The sequence below is a fragment of the Haliotis rufescens genome, unplaced genomic scaffold (assembly GCF_023055435.1).
Source record: "Haliotis rufescens isolate VD_foot unplaced genomic scaffold, xgHalRufe1.0.p SCAF_40, whole genome shotgun sequence".
Classification (NCBI taxonomy): domain Eukaryota; kingdom Metazoa; phylum Mollusca; class Gastropoda; order Lepetellida; family Haliotidae; genus Haliotis; species Haliotis rufescens.
Genome location: NW_025964113.1, coordinates 960,827 through 983,340, shown reverse-complemented (window position 1 = coordinate 983,340; position 22,514 = coordinate 960,827). Strand labels below are relative to the sequence as shown.

The 22,514-nt window shown below is 40.5% G+C and overlaps 1 protein-coding gene across 1 annotated transcript; it reads left to right on the top strand.

The window, feature by feature from the left end:
* Positions 1-3,311: 3,311 nt before the first annotated feature.
* LOC124138036 (chitinase-3-like protein 1) lies at positions 3,312-17,514 on the top strand. The gene is made up of 10 exons (XM_046504550.2): positions 3,312-3,465; positions 6,422-6,500; positions 8,487-8,664; positions 9,504-9,756; positions 10,627-10,751; positions 11,650-11,773; positions 12,222-12,401; positions 13,763-13,900; positions 14,668-14,968; positions 16,208-17,514. Exons 1-10 carry the CDS (start codon positions 3,463-3,465, stop codon positions 16,381-16,383), a joined length of 1,557 nt encoding a protein of 518 aa, XP_046360506.2. The 5' UTR covers positions 3,312-3,462; the 3' UTR covers positions 16,384-17,514.
* The last annotated feature ends 5,000 nt before the right edge of the window (positions 17,515-22,514 follow it).

Here is a 22,514-nt window from a genome sequence, read left to right as displayed (position 1 = left end):
TAGTAAAGGTCAAAGTGAGTGGGTATTATTTTACGCCACTTTTAGCAATAGACAACCAGTATTACGGCGGGAACACAAGAAATGGGCTTCACATATTGTACCCATGTGGGGAATCGAACCCTGATCCTCGGCGCGACGAGGAACACTTTAACCACTAGGCTACCCCACCGCCTCTAAACACCCAAGACTGACACGCAGTGATATACCTGAAATACTTTATACTGTGGCGTTACCCCTACTCAATCAGCATCTTCACAAAAGACGGGGCACGGGTGGCCCAGTCGTCTAAGGCGCCGCGATTCGCTCTGCAGAGTTGCGTCCTTTGGGCACGCCAGAAACCTATGATTGTGGGTTCGAATCCCAGTTCGCCCCGATTATGTTTCTAGGTTTGTCAGCACCATACCCGTGCTCTTGGGTTTCACCGAAGTGGTAAACGTCTGAGACCTGCATCACTTCTGGCTTTCCTCCCACATTAAGCTGACACGCCGCGATATAACTGGAATACTGTTAAAAGCGGGGTTAAACCCAACTCACTCACTCACTTACTCTTCACAAAAGGCACCTGTAAAACGTACACAAAAGAGGACAATGCTTGTATGGACATACCTACAAAACGGGCAACAGTATACACTTACCATGCCATCAATGTAGTTTGTTTTACATGCAAATATCTGACCAACCTCGCCTGCATGTTTGACGATGACAAACATTTAGGCGTTAAAGCATCCTTTTAGAATCTTTGTTTACTGTTTACTCTCTGCTGTTTACTCTATCTATGCGTGCGCTGTTATAGTTCTCGTACCAGCCCTTGCAGTGTCAATAATTTGAAATTAAACAGAGTGAAGAAAATCGTTAGCTGTATTCTCCGACTCGCGCGTTAATATTTTTGATGGCGTTATGGGAACCCACATGTCACATTCTTATTATCTACATAACCCTGCAGTTGTGTTCTAATGCCAAAATACATAATATATTTCTGAGTATTAATGCACTCAAACCACATTTGTTTTAAATCTGAAACACACCCATTTTGTTTAATGTTTCTTGTAGTTGTTGCGGGGTTTATGAACATGATGAATATATCACGACAAACAATAATAGGTTTTATAAATACATATCTATCAATCGGCAATATTCTTTCTTATGTTATATTAGCTTGACACGTAGCAGACTTTATGTAATGTAAACGTACCAACAATTCTCAATATATTACAATACAAAATTCACAGAAAATATAGTTGAGATTTCTAAAAAAAGTATATCAAAGTTGAATCTGATTTAATATTATGTTTATTATAGTTGCTATATACTATTTTAATATATGTAAATTTATGCATTTCATGTGGCTCTTGATGACGTTCCTCGCCTACCACTATATATAAGTAACATAAGTATTATCAAGTGAGAAAAGTTTTACGCCGCCTAAGCACGATTCCAGCAAAGCATAGTTCCGGCGGGCGTCACGAAGCCACGCCTGCCATGGATCCTGTTGCCATGTCCCCCAAGTTTTGGGCTGCTGAGCTGTTAAAATGGCGGAACACCGCTATGTTGAGTTGGTCTGATCGCTTTACCGTGTGTCATTTCTCGAACGGGGCGGTCGGGTAGCTTAGTGGTTAAAGCGCTCGCTCGTCACGCCGAAGACACGGGTTCGAATCCCGACATGGGTACAGTGTGTGAAGCCCATTTCTGGTGTCCCCCGCCGTGATATTGCTGGAATATTGCTAATAGCGGCGTAAAACCAAACTCACTCACTCATTTCTCGAACAGAGAGCACCGTTAGCTGTTATATTTGCATTGTGTTAATCTTACCTGTCCATGTAATTGGACTTATCTTGTCTGTAAAACAAACATTGCTAATAAAAGTCAATACGGCAATTACAGTGTTCCCCCGCTATTGCGCTCTTCAATATAGAGCTAACTCGGTTATAGTGCGAGGTAAAGTATGGCTCCCAAATTACATACATTTTTAATGAACTTAAGTTTTTCAATGACACGATGTTTTCCCCATCTCAAAAAATATTATCAGCTGATCATTCAATAATGTTTACATTAATTTCGGCGAAATCGTGTCTGAAGTGATGGGTAGATCGCACAACTCACCGTTATTTACAGCAACCACGGTCAGATTACCGCTATTGACGCCTGGAAACGAACTTCAGTTGCAAGAGAATGGATACATATATCATAAATGCCATACTTTGACTCGTTAAAAGTCATATTTGAGGCAGCTTTACTATTAAATGTCAACATAACGTTTTCGCAATCGAAATACGTGCAGCGCGGGAACTCCCTATGGTGACTGGTCAAAATGTTCCTTGCGTAAAAATATCAGGCAATAGCAATCACCTGTACCAAATTGCTAAGAATATGTTTCTTATAATTTTAAATATATATAGTGAATGCTGTAACTAAAATAACACGATATTGGAATATATTATTCTTATAAAATAATAATTTCAGATACAATTTCTTCTGACCATTGCATACAAATTTTAGATCAATGTTCTACTGTACGTTAATGTTTTAATTACACATATTATACCATCTGAGGAATCAGTACTTGACGAGCGATCGCGTTAACCTGTAGATTATCCCACTGACAAAGATGGAATGTAAGGTCGACTGGTACCTTCAGTGACAGTTTTGTCTCCAAGTGACCATGCGATTCAATAAAACGTCAATATCATATATACTTTCACATGAAAAAAATCACGATAGTCCAAAAACGGAACCACCTGTTAAACACCTTCCAACACGAATCAGTGACAAAAACATGCTCTTGTTCGTAAAATTGGTCGATATAAAAATACATTACCAACTAAAGTGTTCTTGAAAACGTTAGTTTACTGATACGTAAAACACCCCAAACACTTTCAAAATCAAAATATTCAGCAATTGTTTTGACAAAATATTATATGAACGTGATTTCTTTGTCAGTATTGCAACAAAAAAATACTAGAACAAACAAGTGCCGATTTTTGTGAGAAATAACAAACAAATAAACTAACAAATAGACTGCAAACAAAACAAACATAACACAGACAGAAACAGAATCAGTTCCTTTCGGCCAAATGTGTTTATTTTTGTATATGTACATAGAAAATAACTGAAATCGGCGTTACGGCCTCGTCTAAACATCATTTTTAAAAGCCCCTTGCTTGTCCTATGATGGGAAGCATAAACTTATCTCTTTGACGTGCTGAATTAGCAAATATGAAGATTAACGTATCGATATCAGCTACGGTGACGTATGACAGGAAACTAGATGGAAATGACAAAGTGACTCTCAAGATCTACTTCCGAAACGAAACCGTCACTCAGCCCAGCAAACATTGAGTCACGCGTTGAATTGTGGGTAGATAGCGTATATAAAACCTCGCGCGGCTGCTCGAGATAAACTGAAGACGAGACAAGCTCTGACGTCATACACAAGCGAAGAGAGGGACCAGCGGCTCTATAAACATGGTGAGCGATGTTTTGTCAAAATATTGTTTAAAATATGAAATTTTTGCATACAGTTTATAACTTTCATCATGTCAACATTTCCTTTTGTTATATTGGAAAGACATAAAAGTAATTTTACTGACAGTACATACAGTGATACGTTCTAAAATGAAATTAGTAAAAAATAAGTTTATCATATGTAATCAATTAGACATTAATGTTTTTCGTTGTTGACTTGTTTTGTGTATCAACTTACGCAACAAAAGTGTTTCTTATAAACTGTTCAGTTAGCAATTCAGAATTGAAAGCTTTCATGAGATATAATATGTATTAAAATTAAGGGCTTCGTGAGGGCGCTAAAGGCTTGTTCCTGGTGTGGTCGGTTCGCGACTCGTATTTGACACTTTAATGGCCAGACTGTGCAGTTCATGGCAGGAATCACTATGTTGTCTTGTCAGTATATGTGACAGGCATATGTAAGAACAATATCAATGTTAAACTTACAAATTTCCCGACGGAACCAGTATCCATGAGACCTCAAGAAACATTCAATAAACAACTCCCATTTGAAGAAAGTTTTATGCAATGGAGATATGTAATACAGAAGGGATGGTTTTCAGTGTGGAGTATTGTCTCTGAGAGTTACTACAGAAGATTCTCCATGGATATGTTCCGATTAACTATAACATCGGATAACTCGAACATTATGTTGCATACAGGATAAATCCTTATGTATCTGTCATTGGTTGACTTCTACTAACTAGAAATTTATATTTATTTAAATTTATAATTGGTAGGTGTTTAATGCATTGCTGTTTAACGTTATTATATCTGTTCAAACATTGAGGGGAATATTTCCCACAAACACGGGCGATATCATTAACACTGACTGTATAAACGTGGCGTGGTCATCCATTTTTATCCCTCATGCCATTTACAGTGTGTGTGTGTGTGTGTGTGTGTGTGTGTGTGTGTGTGTGTGTGTGTGTAGGGAGGTGGGGGGTGGAATAAGGGGAATTTAGGATATAATGTAATAGGTTGTTTATCTTGTATCTACTGTAAATGTTTTCATTCCAACGCTAGATGCTTATGGGAGTCTTATTTCATATAAGTTATTATTCCGCTTCATCGTAAAACCACAATATCTACTGAAACTGATGAAAATAAGGTGACACAGCAAAGTGGTACCATTTGTCCATTTCTCGGCGTCACCTTACTGTCATCAATACCGGTGTCACCTTACTGTCATCAATACCGGTGTCACCTTACTGTCATCAATACCCGGTGTCACCTTACTGTCATCAATAACCGGAGTCACCTTAATATCACCAATACCCGGTGTCACCTTACTGTCATCAATACCCGGCGTCACATTACTGCCATCAATACCCGGTGTCACCATATTGTCATCAATACCCGATGTAACCTTACTGTCATCAATACCCGGTGTCACCTTACTGTCATCAATACCCATTGTCACCTTACTGTCATCAATACCCGGTGTCACCTTACTGTCATCAATACCCAGTGTCACCTTACTGTCATCAAAACCCGGTGTCACCTTACTGTCATGAAAACCCGGTGTCACCCTACTGTCATCAATACCCGGTGTCACCTTACTGTCATCAGTACCCGGCGTCACCTTTCTGTCATCAATACCCGGCGTCACCTTACTGTCATTAGTACTGGGTGTCACCTTACTGTCATTAGTACTGGGTGTCACCCTACTTCTTTAGGCATCACTCATATATTAGGATAGGTGGAGGCTGGAAAGAAAGAAAAGTGTGCAATTGTGGAATGACACGGATTCTCATCAATCAACCCCACCATAATTGGCCGTCCCCTTAAAAAGACACCATGCGTGATACATTATGACATCTCCATGCAACTGGCGAAGTAAGTGTCTATCAGTGTTGAGACAAGGGTCCTCTGTCGGCCTATTGGCCATATGTGTCAGTGTATTGTGCCACACCGGCTCCATGATGCCCGGGGCATAACGGGGCATGGCTCTTAAATATACACGTTAGAAGTATGGTATTAAATGTAACAATACTGATAACGAGGAAACCCTCCCAGCTTTGTGAAGGACGCTTGGCACTTGTACATTTCGATTTGTACCCGTGATAGCGTATACCAAATGTAAAAGGATATATTTCAGCATCAATAGCACGATAACCATACGCGATGTATTTTTCATCTAACAATAGTTTGTTGACCTGTCATAACAAAATGCACTCATCTTTTTAAAAGCCATACCCGTGAAGATCAGGGGAAGAATGGGTCTTCAGCAACTCATGCTTGCCGTAAGAGGCGACTATACTTGTCGTAAGAGGCGCCTAACGGGAACGGGTGGTCAGGCTCCCTGACTTGGTTGATGCATGTCATCATATCCCAATTGCGTTGATCGATGCGAATGATATCAATCACTGGATTGTGAGGTCCAGACTCGATTATTTACAGACCGCCGTCACACAGCTGTAATATTTAACTACTAACAAGCAAACAAACTACTACTACTACTACTATTACTATTACTACTACTACTACTACTACTACTACTACTACTACTACTACTACTACTACTAATGCCATTCTCAACCCCTGCAAGCTGCCCATGAGGCGCAAAAAGATTAACAATGACATTATCTATTCATTCTACCGGGTACCCATTCACTGCTGGGTGAACTAACAGAAGCATACATCGCACAGTCACATGCATAAGTGTCTTACTCACATACTTATTACATGCATATGTTTATAAAACACGGGCAATATTATTTAGTTAATATGAAGCCAACATATTATTAAAATCTACCAAAATTACAACAAATCGAATCCGAAATACTCTGCCATAGCACACTGACATGTCTTCAGTTAATTTGTGTTGACGCGTGCTGGGAACACAGACAGCATTATCCGCGTTGACCGTTGAAATCTGTCACCTGTGATTACATAAGATCGCTTGTATCTGTTTCAGAACGTTTATACCACGGGTCAGCAGTGGGTTATCGCCCTTGTTTTGATGACCATATGCATCACGGAGGTTTTTTCTCAGGGTAAGTTACCCTCCCACTGCTTCAAACAAGCACATCCAGCTTGTAATAATATGTTAATATTAAGACTTCTCTGTTCTGAAAACGAAAAACAAAAAGAAAAAGAAAAAAAAGAATAATTTTGACATTCACTGGATTTCATCCTCCGATTTTCGTCGGACAAAAGGATTACTCTTGAGTACAATGCGTCACATATATAAAGAATGGCAACTATTTCAAGATGATTAAAAACGCTTACTCAAAAAATAATACCACAATAACCCCTAAGTTATGATTTAATCATAAAGTGTGGACACACGGCTGTGTCACGAATACCTAACTATATGCCGCAGCTCTGACTGTAAGAAACATATATTACATGACGAGACGACAACAGGGGACATTTTCGTCCGATCTTAACATAAGACCGTGTTGACAGCGTAATCTAGCACAGCTCACCTCACTGGCCTGGTTACAACTAATTATGCTGCTTTAGATCTATGTGACCGCAGCAGCCCGTCGACTTGTTTATTAAATGCGCTTGGTGGCTTTCCTCTTGTCATATGAACACGTGTTGCCGTGGGTCACATTTGCCGTGGTGGACAGTGGGGATCATATGACGTTTTTTTTGTACATTGTTGGGACATTTATTAGGTGTAATTATGGAAATATGTGCCTTTTATTGCTAGACGTTTTCCGTTGTTGGATTCGTGATAATGGAATACACGTATAAAAAACGTTGGAAATGATGACGGCATGTTTGAGATTTACTGTTATGATGAGCCCTTGAGTTATGATGCTATTAAATACGTAAAGGGACAAACAAGATCAGCAGGAATGTTATGTGTGAGCATGTTTTGCAACAATGAAAAGGGTAATTAATAACCTGACACAGAAATATGACTACATATATAACATTTGTTGTACTGTATACCGTATTCGACATAATAAGCGCCTAGGGCGCTCTCAAAATTTGAGATAGGGGGCTCTTATTAGAACATTATTTAGGTGAAAAAGAACAGAGTTGAAAGATCGTAAATTTCGTGGTTTATGCTGACAGCCTGAAATGTTTATATACGACATATATATTTTTCCAGAATTTAATTTCCCATAATCAAGGATGCATATAACAGACGTATTTTACACGAATAAATAAGTCTTGTGTACATTGGTCATTCGGAAGGGATGCTAGCTGGGATTGTTCATTAGCCAATATATTAGCAACTATCGCCGTGGGCGCTTGTTAGAGCGTGGCGCTTATTACGTCAAATACGGTATTTGCTTTTAATAATATTTCCGACCTGTATTTCACTGCAGACTAACATCTCGTTTCTGAAATGAAAATATTTCCCAGGAACAACGCTTATTAAATTACCTGGATAAAATATAATAAAAAGGAGTCAAGAGACTTTCTTCATTTTCAGAAATTGTAGTAATATAGACTTACCAACTATTATAGACTCGCAGGGATATATTTGTTCCAGGGTCTGTAAGACTATTACTAAATACCTACTCATTATCGGTCATATTGGAATGGCGGCAAGTACTTCATGTTTTTTAAAATTTTAAATATGAATAGTGTAAAAACATTTAAAGGAGAATAGTTTAATTTTTTAAATATATCCCTTGCATATGTCTATCCACCTGATAATATTTTGACATGGTCATATAAACATCTATGTACTATTCGAAATACTTAACTGACCATCTTTGTATGTGTACACTTGAAAATTGCATTTGAAAAAAATTAAAAAAATTACAAACGTAAGCTGTCACCGAAACACTATAAACTTCAGGACTAAATCATAAACTATGATACCCGTATCATGTACATCACCATCATTAACCCTTTGTTGTGTGTGAATACGGAGTACACTTTATTTTGCCCGACATTTCACATAATAATTTACATTTAATAATTATCATTTTAAGCCTTTGTGTGTCTTTGTTATTATTTTATTTATTATTTATTTTTGTTATTTATTTATTGTTGGTTACTTCTATACACAGGTAGCCACTACAAACGGGTGTGTTACTTCACCAACTGGTCGAAGTACCGACTTGGCCAGGCAAAGTTCACGGCAGATAAGATAGATCCGTTCCTCTGCACCCACTTGATCTTTGCCTTTGGGGACTTTGATGACAACGGAAACATTCGTAAACTGGACGAATATCACGACACCAAAGAGTAAGAGGAATAGTTAACCTTTTTCATTATGAATACATTATTAACCTTTGTCATTATAAATACAAACTTAAAAAATGATCTTAAATGTCACTGGTGTACAGATTGCTAAAAAGACGCATGTTCACCGATGCCTGTGGGGTGTGTGACTACCTTGTTTTCTAATATAGGGCAACCTAGTGGTTAAAGTGTTCGCTCGTCGCGAAGGCCCGGGTTCGATTCTCAACATGGATAGAATGTGGGAATACCAATGGTGCCTCCCGCCGTAGTATGGCTGGAAAATTGCTGCAAGCGGCGTGAAACCATGACACTCACTCTCTAACACATCCCAATGGCTACCATCGGTTCTTGCTGTGTTCCTGATTCAGATGCTCAGTGAAGAAATGGTTGCTGTGTGGACATGTTTACGTGCTTCATGTGGTTGAAGTTAACAGGGGACACGTGTGGCCGAGTCATCTAAGACACCGCAATTCGCTTGGCAGAGCTGCGTCACTTAGGCACACCAATAACCTCTGATTCGTGGTTCGAATCCCGGTTCGTCCCGACTATGCTTCTAGGTTTGTCAGCACCTTACCTGTGCTCGCACCTTAAACTGACACGCCGTGTTATAACTGGAATACTGGCGTTAAAGCCTACTCACACACACTGAAACAGAAAATCTGTATTCCAAACATGCATTGTGCTTAAATGAGCACCAGAATGAAGTATGCCTCATAATATGCTTGAGGACATCATATGGGAAAATTGTGTCGAGAAATTATGTAATGTGTTTTTTGTTGACGATTATGTAGTCGAGAAGTTCTTCAAATTTCATTACCTTCTAAGTGACCTTTGGTTTTCAGTTTTGAAACATTTAAATCACTGAAACAACAAAACACCGAGCTAAGGACATTGCTAGCTATTGGAGGATGGAATTTCGGAAGCATCAAGTTCTCCAATATGGCCGGCAATCCTATGACCCGGAAGACATTTGTGTCCAGTACTGTCAGCTATCTGAGGTCAAACGGCTTTGATGGCCTTGACATTGATTGGGAATACCCGGCAGAGAGAGGGGGAACACCATCAGATAAACGTAATCTGGTGACCTTGTGCAAGGTGAGAGATATACACCCCCACCCCCACCCCCACCGCCACCCCCCAAATCAAAAAGAAAAGAAAAGAAGGCAGTTATTAAAATCATGTATCGCGGGAAATGTATTTCATTTCCACTGAGTTTTGTACCTCTGTGCCTTTTGTAGGATTTGTTTGTTTGTTTGTTGTTTCAAGCAGCACTCAGCAATATTACAGCTATATGACGTCGGTCTGTAAATAATCGAATCTGGACCAGACATTCCAGTGATTTATGTCATGAGCATCGACCCGCGCAATTGGGATCGATGACATGCATCAACCACGTCAGCGAGTCTGACCACCCGATCTCGTTAGTCGTCTCTTATGACAAGCATAGTCGCCTTCACGGCATGGGTTGCTGAAGACCTATTCTACCCCGGATCTTCACGGGTCGTACCCCTTGTTATCCTGCTACAACAAATAAGTCACCTTTAAAGGCAAGCATGGGTTGCTGAAGACCTATTCTACCCCGTATCTGCACGGGGGCAGAAGGTCGAATGATAGTCGAAGGAGACGGGAACAGGTAGCAATTCGCTGTCAGTTGTAAGGCACAGAACTATGATTGTTCCATCAGTAAACTCTGTCCGACAGATTCAAGGAGGTTGTTGCTGGGGTAACGGTTTGTGAAAATGTCATTCACCATTGTCACCAATGCCACTTGAAGAACAAGATTCGCCCTGATTATGTTTCTAGGTTTGTCTGCACCATACCTCTTGTGTTTCACAAAAGTGGTGAACATCTCTAAGTCTCGCATCACTTTGGGCATTCCGCCCACATTGCCGTAATAGAACCGAAATACCGCTCAAGGCGGCGTTAAACACATTTCACTCACTCACTCACTCACTGACACTGCAGGAGCTGAAGGATGCCTTCATCACGGAGAGTCAGCAGGAGGGGAGAGAGCCCCTCCTCCTCACAGCAGCAGTCCCCGCCAGCCGATACAAGGGGGAGGTGGGCTACGAAGTTCCAGCTCTCAACAAGTAAGTGGACACTGAGTCTCACACTGGTTATTTCAGCTTGAAACTCGAGGGTATATACTATTTAAAGAGGGCAATTATTTAAGAATGTCCTAAGTCGATGTTTTTATCTCAATGAGTAGAGTGCTGTCAAAGCAACATGTGGTATCCTCCACGGGATGAAATGTTCAGTCAACATCAAGTTCTTTCACCTAACCATGGCGCACAGGTGGTTCAGTTGTCCCTGTGCAGAGTTGCGTCCCTTGGACACATCAGAAACCTGTGATTGGGGATTGAATCCCGTTTCACTCTGATTATGTTTCGGCAAGGCATACTGTACTGTTCAAAGCGGTGTTAAACCAAACTCACTCATTCATTCACTCTTTTACCTAAGCAGTATTTTTGACCTTGTATACGACGCGGGCAAACTTCTTTAGTACTTGAGCGGTCGGGTAGCCTAGTGGTTAAAGCGTTCGCTCGTCACGCCGAAGACACCGGTTCGATTCCCGACATGGGTACAATGTGTGAAGCCGTGATATTGCTGGAATATTGCTAAAAGCGGCGTAAAACCATACTCACTCACTCTTTAGTACTTAAGGACATCTGGGTAAGGGCACCTGTTCACCTTGTTGGAGGACAAGTATATATGGGCACGGGAGCGGTTGGGGTTGGGGTTGGGTTTGGGTATGGGGTGGGGTTTGGGATGTCTGGGTGGTGATTGATTGGACAGCTTCAAACAATATTTAAGTGGTATTTAAGGAGCTGTAGTATCAATTGTTTGAAGACAGGGTTGACATAACTTTTAAGTTCAACTTTTTTACTGGGGAAGTTTGTAGGTCAAATTTTCGTCATTCAAAATAACTGCTTAAAACTCTGCACACTTACCGACGTCGTTCACGGTATGTTCCGTCTCTGGTTGCAGCTACCTCGACTTCTTCAGCATCATGACCTACGACTTCCACGGCGGCTGGGAGAACAATGTGGGACAGAACAGTCCCCTCAGCGCGTCCCCCGTAGAGGATGGAGATGACAAATACCTCAATATAGTAAGTAGCAGGACTTGGAGTTCAAAGTGGAGATGCTATTCAACGATGCATGCAGGACACGAGGGGCCGAGGTCGATATCCACTAATTGTATTCATTTGCGCAAAATATAACAAGCATTTGAAGGAATATAATTCAATACGACAGTTGTACATTTTAACTAACCAACTGGACATGGCTATAAACTGATAGACAAAACAAGTACAAAAAAGGTACAAATTTGATAATTGGATCCGACAATTTTTTTACCAACGTTGCTAGGCTTAAAACCGTTGCAGAAACATTGGAAACTTAAGGTCTAAAACACAACTATGATACCAGTATCACATCCACCACCATCGAATAACCATTCAAACAAAAACATTTTTTTAAAATTAAAAAATATGAAAAATGTCTGGCTTGAAGGTGTGTAGTTAACCATCTAATTTTGATCTGGATTCTGTTCCACAGCGTGAGGCGATCAAGTGGTGGCACAGTGCTGGTGTTCCTAAACACAAGATAGTTGTCGGACTGGCATCGTACGGCCGCAGCTTCAAGCTAACTTCTAGTTCCTATGGCCTTGGTGCTCCCGCTGTCAAAGGCATTCCCGGACCTTTCACTCGTGAGGGGGGCTTCTGGGCTTACTATGAGGTAATCCTTCACTAAACCTGTAACCGGTGAAACCTGTTTATCTATGTATATGTCCTTGCAGTGCTGGCGGCTTTATCATGAAGCTGTCTTTGATGAGACAAGTCTTAACGACAGAATTAATGACTGCCGTAAGAACTGTTGTTGAAGCTGTCGTAAACCTATCGCAACGTTAACTTACGACACATATCTTAGCGATGACGGTGAGCTATTTTGTGACAAACGTAAAATAGGATAGGGGTTGTGGTGGGTAAGGGGTGGGGTAGGATGGAGTTTGGGGTGGGGTTGGGGGTTGGGGTGGGGGTGGTTTAATTGTCTAATGTCCGATCGATTATTCAAGGAATTTCCTAGATTGAAATTCATGTCTGCATTTATATATTTAAATATATATACACTTTTTAGAGATGAACAATTAGACAGCAATGGGTGATAACTGTTGATCTCATGTTTCATGCCGGTGTCGACTGTAAGATCCTTAGACAGGTTCGACCCTGTCTTACAGTTTGTCGTAAACTTTAGACAACCCAGCGTTAAGAGAATAGACTTAGCCAATATTTATTTCGCTACGACACCTTCAGGATAATCTCAGCTCTTATACAGCTTCGTGAACAGACCGACTTCGAAAGGCGGGGTTTCCGGAAAGCAGGGGGGCGGACTAACAGGGTTTCCCTGAATTCATAATATTTGCAAATTTTGAGACACTTTAACGATTCTTAATTTCACTTCATTAATGGCTTTTGATATATACTGTGGTAAACGTATTAAGCATGTGTATACTCATACATACTCCATATGAAATAATAATGCAAACATAGGTAATTTTATTCTGATTTAGGTCTGATACAAGGTCACAAGCTTATTATATGAACAGGCGGTGGGATAGCCTCATGGTTAAAGCGCTGGCTAGTCACGCCGAACACCCGGGTTCGATTCCCCACATTGGTATAATTTGTGAAGCTCATTTCCTATGTCCCCACCTTCCTATTGCTGGAATATTGCTAAAAGCGGTGTAAAAACCATACTCACTCAAATTATCTGTAAATATTGGTACAGTCAAACATTTTACAGATATTATGCCATTTTCATATCGTCAAATGTTTTTCTCTCCTAGGCAAAATAAAGGCTACAATTGATAAATGAATTCAATGTGTGTTGAACGGGGGTATTCTAAACACTGTTAGTTTGATTCCTTGAACGCTTGGCAGAGATACATTGCGGAAACACATTCACATCCAACACGGTGGACTTGAACTAGGGGACGCTTTGAAGAGACACAGCATTCTATGAAGTACCCATAGCTAACACATACAACCCGTCCTGTGTGTGTGTGAATGGTCATGTTAAACTGTATTTTATGTGACCAGATCTGCATGGAAATCGACAACGACTTCAACGGCGACCATAGCGGCACCGTCTACTACGACACAGACCAGGAGGTCCCCTTCTATGTTAAGGGCAACTTCTGGGTTGGCTATGACAACGAGCGCAGCATAAAGGCGAAGGTAAAATTGATGCCAAAATATTTATCATAAACTACACACACATAATTAATGTATCCCAGGCCTTTGCAGATCAATATATCAATGCATATCAAGACGCAACACTTACGTATTTCATAACGTACAATTACAAGCTGTATGCACAGTAATCGATATATTGGTTTTTATGTGAATACCAATATTGACCGTATTAATTAATTTCAAACCCATTCTTTCTTGTCCGACGGATGTTCAGATTCGATATTTTTATTGGTTCACTCAACCATAAGTACTTTTCTATGGAATACTGTAAGGGGCATTATCCCGCTCTCAACCTTTTGTAAACAGTTCAAACGGTAGAAGTGTTGAAAACGTATATGAAACGAGAAAGAGATTATTTGAAAATAATGTCCCTTACAGCATCCCATACTCATTCGATGAAACGAATTTCGTGTAGGTAATACAGATCATGTTCCACAGAAAACAAAATCCATGTAACATTTTCAGAATAAACCATATTCTTGCATACAAGGGCACGGGGGCCCAGTCGCCTAAGGCGCCACAATTAGCTGTGCAGAGTTGCATCCCTTAGGCTTGACAGCTACCTATGATAGTGGGTTCCAATACCAGATTCATCATGATTATGTTTCCAGGTTTTTCAGCATCATATCCACTATTGTGGGTTTCCCCATATGACCTGCATCACCACGGGCATTCCTCCCACGTCAAACTGATTAAACTGAAATACCCACTTTCATCTTTCCCCTCACTCATTCACTCACTCCTTGCAGACTAAATGGATGAAGCAGAACGGTTTTGGAGGCTTCATGGTGTGGTCCTTAGCCCTGGATGACTTCAACAAGATGTGTAACTACACGACCCGTAGCTACCCGCTCATCCACGCCGCTATAGAGGAGTTGGGCAACGTGGTCATGCCAGCCCCCACCCAACGGCCGCCTGTCCGAAACACACCCTCTCCCCGGCGCAGAACACCACGTCCACAGCCCAACGGGGGTGCCGTTAGACCTTCACCCACTGTTGCCACCAACCGTCAGACACCTGGTGTCCAGCCTTTCGTACCTGATGGAGGATGTAAGTAGAAGGCCACATACACAATGTTATACACAGCAGTATCGGGAAAATTTGATAACACAGTACCAGCAGTATCGGGAAAATTTGAAAACAAATACCAAAATGCCATACAGTGGGATCATCATTTCTGATATTTTTCGTGACATTATTTATGTGGACAATAGTCGTATGCTATATATATATATCGAGTCTGAACAGACATGTTGGAGGCTGCATTGAATCATCTTCCCGAGAAAAGAGATTTAACTGACGATAAAAGTTCAGTTTCCACTCTTGCCGAACTAGGCTGGAATTCCTGGGCTCAATCGTAGCGCCACCAGTGGCTATTACGAGTAATGTCCCTTCTATGCCTCACCTATGGACCAATCAGATTCCACCTCCCGTTTCACTTGCATTTGCTTCAAACAAAATGGCGGCGCCCAATCAAGACGATCTGATCGATAATCAAGATCTATATTGTGATAGAACCGGTATTACACCACAAAGTGCATTAAATCACGCGAGCATCTTGATAAAAAACATAAAAAGATTTGGAAAATACTTGTTGACAACAGGTTGCCGGTGCACATGCTTTGTAAATCCTGCAATCGACCGATATACGCACGATGGTTTACGAACCGGATTTCGTTGCGCGATTTTAATTGGACTATGCATAGACTCGTTAATCCAGCCAAAATGTAACTCAATAATACCAACATAGTTCGGCAAGGGTGGACACTGGACCTTAATAGTCAGTTAACTCTCTTGCCTCGGGAAGATGCATTGAATAGATGTGTCTTCAATCTGGACTTGAAAGTACATACTTCTGCAGCTGATCTTACACCAAGTGGGAGATTGTTCCAAAGGGAAGGTCCTGCATCTTAGCAAATACAAATGAATATGTATATTATTAACAACAATAATATCCAGTATTTTATTTCTTACGAACCACATTTGCTTTTTGTCTTCAAAGTGACATACTCTTATTGAAATACAGAAACTGTAATCGATTATCTACTGACATTGCTTCGTAAGCAATAGTTATTTGACCACTCTTCCTATTGCTCATATGACTCAGTATTTGCGACCAAATGGAGAAAGATACAGTGTTTCTGTACTAACCTTTCAGCAGGTATCAGTGGAGTCCTCGACGTTTAAATGATCAAAATGAGACTCTTAGTATACGTAGATATATGAAAATAAAGAAAAGTGGTGCTTTATATTTTACCAGGTGTACATTTAACCTCTGTTATTTTTCAGTCATCGAATGCCCAAGCAGAGGGCACCATTACTTCCCTGATCATGCTGACTGCAAGAAGTACATAGAGTGCCACGAAGGTCAACGTCACTCTAGGGGGTGTCCTAGCGGGCTTCACTGGGATGTCAAGGTCAACGCATGTAACTGGGAACACCTCGCTGGCTGCACGACAGGATAGACAAGATGGGGGGATGGCGGCGGATGGGGTGAGGGTGGTGGATGGGGTCAGGGTGGGAGGATGGCACGGGTCCCAGGGTGGGAGGAGATAGTACAGAGGTAGATGGTATACCGCGAGATGGTAAGGTGTAGGTGTACATTTTGTTAAGACCTACGTTGTAAAGATGTGACAGACCATATGAGTTTTGTAGCTAAGGAGTGGTACAAATGCTGGAGACATGACTTCTGCTGGAGAGGTGATGAGGGATGGGGATTAGTTTAATTTAATTAAATCGACGTTTTAAAGTATTTTTGGTAATGATGGCGTGTGCACATACAATTGACCAATGCATAATCATCTATAACCTTCCTTGTCATAATATTAACGATCTAATCGTGTTGCACATACGTCATTTCAGCCCCTTTTATTTCAAGTTTCAAAATAAATGACAATTTAATACATAATTACGATTGCTACGTTTCAACAGTGCATATTTCATTTAATATTTTAATAACTTTGTTGCTGTGCTGTTGAAAATGGTCTATACACATAGCGTGTATATAGGGATAGCGTCATTGGGTTGAGTATCCTCTCTTGTTTTATTGCAGTGGAAATTGACAACCTTCCACCAATGTGTCAATTTACTTGTGTCTCTACATTTCATAATGAAATATAATTTTATAACTGAAAATTGATTCTTCAGTTTTTCTCAAAAATGTGGATGAGGTTTTGCCATTTGTAGTACGTCCAAGGTGTCCTCCTTATTCATATAGTCTTTACCTTGAAACGTGTTTATGAAGTTAGCGTTGTAGTTAAACAGTAATGACAACGTTTCACCAAAGTGCCATATGAAAATTTAACATGTGTACGGATAAGTGTCCACAAATATATTACAAACAAGCTCAATATTGCCAATATCTCCGCTTAAATACCAATCTGCTTCAATATTGACAGTATCGCAGTTTAAATACAAAACTGGCTCAATATTGATAGTGACAACTTCAAATACCAAACTGGCTCAATGTTGACTGTATTGCATCTTAAATATCTTGCCTCCACATGTTATACCGTTTTGTTAAATATTTTCATATACATAGATTTTTCAATGTGTTGTTTTGTTTCTCAAAATAAAAGTGTTGTCTTTCAATTGTATTGGCGTTTTCTGGTTTTACTTGAAACGGTGATCATAAAGGGACAGTGGCAGTACCAAAATAGCCTCAAAGGGGATCGTGTGGACACAATGACTGGTGCTTGTGGCGTATTCATTGAGCTGGGGAATCTCATTATTATTATGATTATGATTATGATTATTATTATTATTAAACATATTTTATTGTCCGAAAAGACAAAGGGATTGGGCACAAATGCAGCACTTATTACCGCCTTCTCCATATATACAGTTATACATAATATTGCATAATGAAAATGAACAATTTACAGTTGAAGCTTCACATTGTGGAAACATAGTGCGCAATATATATACAGTGCTCATATGAAGGATATGTACAATGTGCTGGAAAGTGAAGACAGTGTGCATCTCATACATATCCTAATATTATACATTTTAGTGTTGTATATAGATTTAACAATATTAATGATTAACAGTTTGGAAACAATAATTTGCTAGCTACTGAATCTGTTAGTCGTTTCTATAAATTTGTGTACAGACAAGAATATTTTTGCATTCAGGAAAACATCTAAGTTTGGATCACCAAAAAGAATACTATGTAGAGTTTTTTGTCCTCCAAGATTATCGATAGCTGTCAGTAATATCTCCCTAAAATCATCATATAAGGTACATTCGAAGAAGAAATGGAATGAATTTTCACAAGGAGCTCCGCATTTACAGGAAATAGTATCAGATAAATTAACACGAAACAGGTCGGAATTTAGTGTGCTACAATTGTGTTTCAATCTAGTGTGCAATATGTTTGTAGATCTCTTACCGCAATTATAGTGCATAGGTGGTGGTGTAGGCTGCTCAGATGCGACAGCTTTAAAATAAGATATTGACGGACTATCCCTGATTCCTCATGATAGATTATTCCATTGGCCTAATTGGGGAAATTTAGTTAACCATGTTACTATTCTAGTTGCCTCAAGTTGTAGTAGTTCTAATTTATTATACGACGAGCACCTGTCCCATTGAATCTCATTGAAGCTCCGTGGGCCAAGAGATTGGCGTCAAGGTATGCATGGCTACACTAGATTCGTCGTGTACTCGGCCGTTGGGATTATCGTATACACGGACGTTGGGATTATCGTATACACGGACGTTGGGATAATCGTATACATAGACGTTGGGGTCATCCCTTTGGAGCATGGGAATAAATTTGCGCACTTCAGTGATGGATTATGGGCGCTTAGCATTAGAATAGATACATTTTGCGGTCGTAAAGAAACTACAAGAGGTTTATTATAGATGAGATATTCGTTTACAGAAAATGAAAACAAACACACAGTGGCCACAGTGTAACATCATAATGCTATCACAATGTATGCTTTTGCTGTTACAACGTTTGACAGAAATACAGCATAAATAAATTACAAGTTAGGTCGTGGCATTTGATTTGAGAACCGTTCTGGGGATTTGTGTTTCCATAAACCGTAAAAAACAGGCCACTTTTTTCTAATTGGCCGAGAATGGCGAGAACGATGTCACAGATTTCGTCTGTTGTCAACGGTTTTGTGTGTGTTAATGATGAAATACGCAGAGTGTGAAGTATTATTGTTGACGTATTTAGATATAAGAATTGATTTCAAAATGTTTTTGCACTAATGGAGTTAAGAATGTAAAACCCGGTGTTCATACTTGGCGTAAATCCGCTGCCCGCAAGCACAACGATTTCTACGTTTATACTACCATAAACGCAAGGAAGTAGTGAAATCAATTCTTAAATAATACAAGATACAGGTATCCATTGAAGCGTACATATATTCTTTGATACAAAGATTATAAAATGAAATTAAGCGAATAAGCTAAACAGTTGATATAAGTTCTTTGTTACACGCGTACACACCAACACAGGTATCAACCCGTCTTTGAAAGCATCCATACATCTTGACTGTCCTTCATTGTGTTTTCACTTAATGGTTTACAATATTTACTTGACAAGGGTATTGGTTTTCCTACCCTCGGGGGATTCCCAGCGCTTCAGAACAAAACTTTAACAGTTAGCTTGAACATTCGCTATGGTGGAATCACGCCGTTCACTTAAAGTATTAAAGTTTTAATCGTGTGTCTGGGAATGCGATTATGGAGGATCAATATGATCTTTGAACCATGAGCCGCACTGGGCCTTAGTTTAGTATACGACATTACGACGGGATACTACGACGGGAGAATGGCATTAAGGCATCGAATGAACGAACGTCTTATCAATAGACCACTCGTCCTCCTCACATGCATGCTTCGACGAAAGCCTAATGGTGTCACTTTGGTACCATAATTCTTATTTTAAATCGAAATTTCTCGTTATTTCAGTTTTTATTTTATTTCGAATTTTCTCTCGTTTGTTCGATTATTTTCTCGAAATTTCGTGTTTTTTAATTAAATTTGAAATAACGAGAAAAAGAAGAAGAAAAAAAGTAAAAAATTAAATTTCGAGTTTTGAAACTACTACTACTACTACTACTACTACTACTACTACTACTACTACTACTACTACCACTACTACTACTACTACTACTACTGGGGGCACGGGTGGCCCAGTCGTCTAAGGGGCCGCAATTCGCTGTGCAGAGTTCCGTCCCTTGGACACGCCAGAAACGTATGAGTGTGAGTTCGAATCCAGATTCGCCCCGATTTTGTTTCTAGGTTTGTCAGCACCATACCCGTGCTCTTGGGTTTCACCGAAGTGGTAAACGCCTGAGACCTGCATCGCTTCGGGCTTTCCTCCCACGTTAAGTTGACACGCCGTGATATAACTGGAATACTGTTTAAAGCGGCGTTAAACCCATCTCACTCACCCACTACTACTACTACTACTACTACTACTACTACTACTACTACTACTACCACTACTATTAATAGCGATTGGTGGAGAGTTGTCTTCAGTTAGCAATAGGACCGCCTCCGTGGTCTAGTGGTAGAGCGTCCGCCTGGAGAGCGGAAGGTCCGGGGTTCGATCCCCGGCCGCGTCATACCAAAAGACGTTAAAAGATGGTACTTGTTGTTACCCTGTCTGGCGCTCGGCATTAAGGGGCTAAAGCAAGGACTGGTCGGCTCGGAGTCAGTATACTGTGTCTGAGTGGGGTATTCATGTTAAACTGCGGCATGGTATCTCAGTGAGCTAGCACTTTAAATTGGCATCAGTCCGGACTAGTACAAGCAGCCACACACACACACACACAAACATGCACGTCGCTATATAAGTGCAATAATCTTGGACGCGACGTTAAACCCCATTTCACCTCACCTCACCTCAGTTAGCAATAACTCTTCAAAAGCGACGAGGAGGAAAAAGGCAAGGCCTGTCTGAAAAGAAGAATCTTTAAGCTATCTGTTTGAGCTGGCTTTGAAGATTGTTCCAAAGTAATGATCCTGCCTCGGAAGTATAAGTACAGATGAGATAACATCTGTGGAACATTATGTGACCTCTTCAACCTTAAAGGACGAGATTTCTTTGTTGTGGAATATATATCCATAAGGAATATCTTTGATCAAAACATTTGCTAACTAACGCCATACTGAAGTCACCATAACGAGAACTTCCACCCAATGATTGTGAGACGTAGCCATCAAAGGAGCATTGATCTAGGGGTGCGAGTGGCCCAGTCTAGACTAACGTTAAATAGTCCTACAAATAATAATAAAAATATATATATCGACAAAATTAAAAAATAAAATCCAAATAGAGCCGAGAAAACCCCTTGATTTAATGCAGGGACGCTTCCTCTTCAAAGCCTAAACCCAGTATATTGTGTAAATGGGAACTCCCACAGGTGGCATTCATTAAGTTTAGACATGGGACAGAGGGTTCCAGTCCAATCCCGGGTGTTAGTGGGTCACCCACATCAGCTGGTGGGTGGCAGATTAACTGGTAAAATAACTGATATAAGCCAGAATCTCGCCTGTGAACCCTGCAGATCTGGACAGATCCTAGAGCTGAGGCCATCTAGACTTGCCAAATCATTCTAGACTTGAGTTGGGCTCATTTTTAATTTTCTCTAGGGTCTGGGAGAGTCCAGTAAGGTGCCGCGATTTGTTGTGTCCTTTAGTCGTGCCAGGGTCCCGTTCCACGAAGCGACCATATCCCTAAGACGATAGTAGTTCCAATATACTTTAACATAGGCTTAAGTCAGTCGTAGGGCTAAGATGGCTTTGTGGAACGGGTCCCAGGTACTTATAATCATGGGTTCGAAGCCTGATTATGGCCCTGAAAGTGTTTCCTGGGTTGTCAGCACCATACTCGTGCTGTGGTTAACGTCTAAGACCTGCATCACTTCGAACTTTTCTCTCACACAAGCTGACGCGCAGTCATAGAATTTAAATACTGTTCAATCAGGTGTTAACCGCAACTGATCCACCCACGGTTAAATATTGTGCATAAGTGAATCTTAATTGTTTGTGTACAAACTGCAAGACAAGTGACAGATAACTGCCAAGGTGCAAAATTGTAAATGACCTAGTTCAGTTGAACTGTAATTCATGACTATTGAGCGAATCGATATCAGCTTGATCATTGTTTATGCACAACCGATACGCTCCGCATACCAGCAATTTTTAATATGAGTTTAACGCCGCACTCAGCAATATTCCAGCTATATGACGGCGGTCTGTAAATAATCGAGTCTGGACCAGAAAATCCAGTGCTTAATATCATGAGCATCGATCCACTCAATTGGGATCGATGACATGTATCATCCAAGTCAGCGAGCGTGACCACCCGATCCCGTTAGTCGCCTTTTACGACAAGCATAGTCACCTTTTACGGCAAGTATGGGTTGCTGAAGCCATATTCTACCCCGGCGTCTTCAAGGGCCGACCTATAGGCAAACTAACAAACAAACTAACAGGGATAGTATATGAAAACCTATGTATATCACGTGTCTAATTTATATATGTCCAAAGCCCGACGCGGTACACAGGTCGTAGACGTTTATCATCGTGGGATTGTGCTCATCAGGGCAAATATGAGTTTCGAACGTAT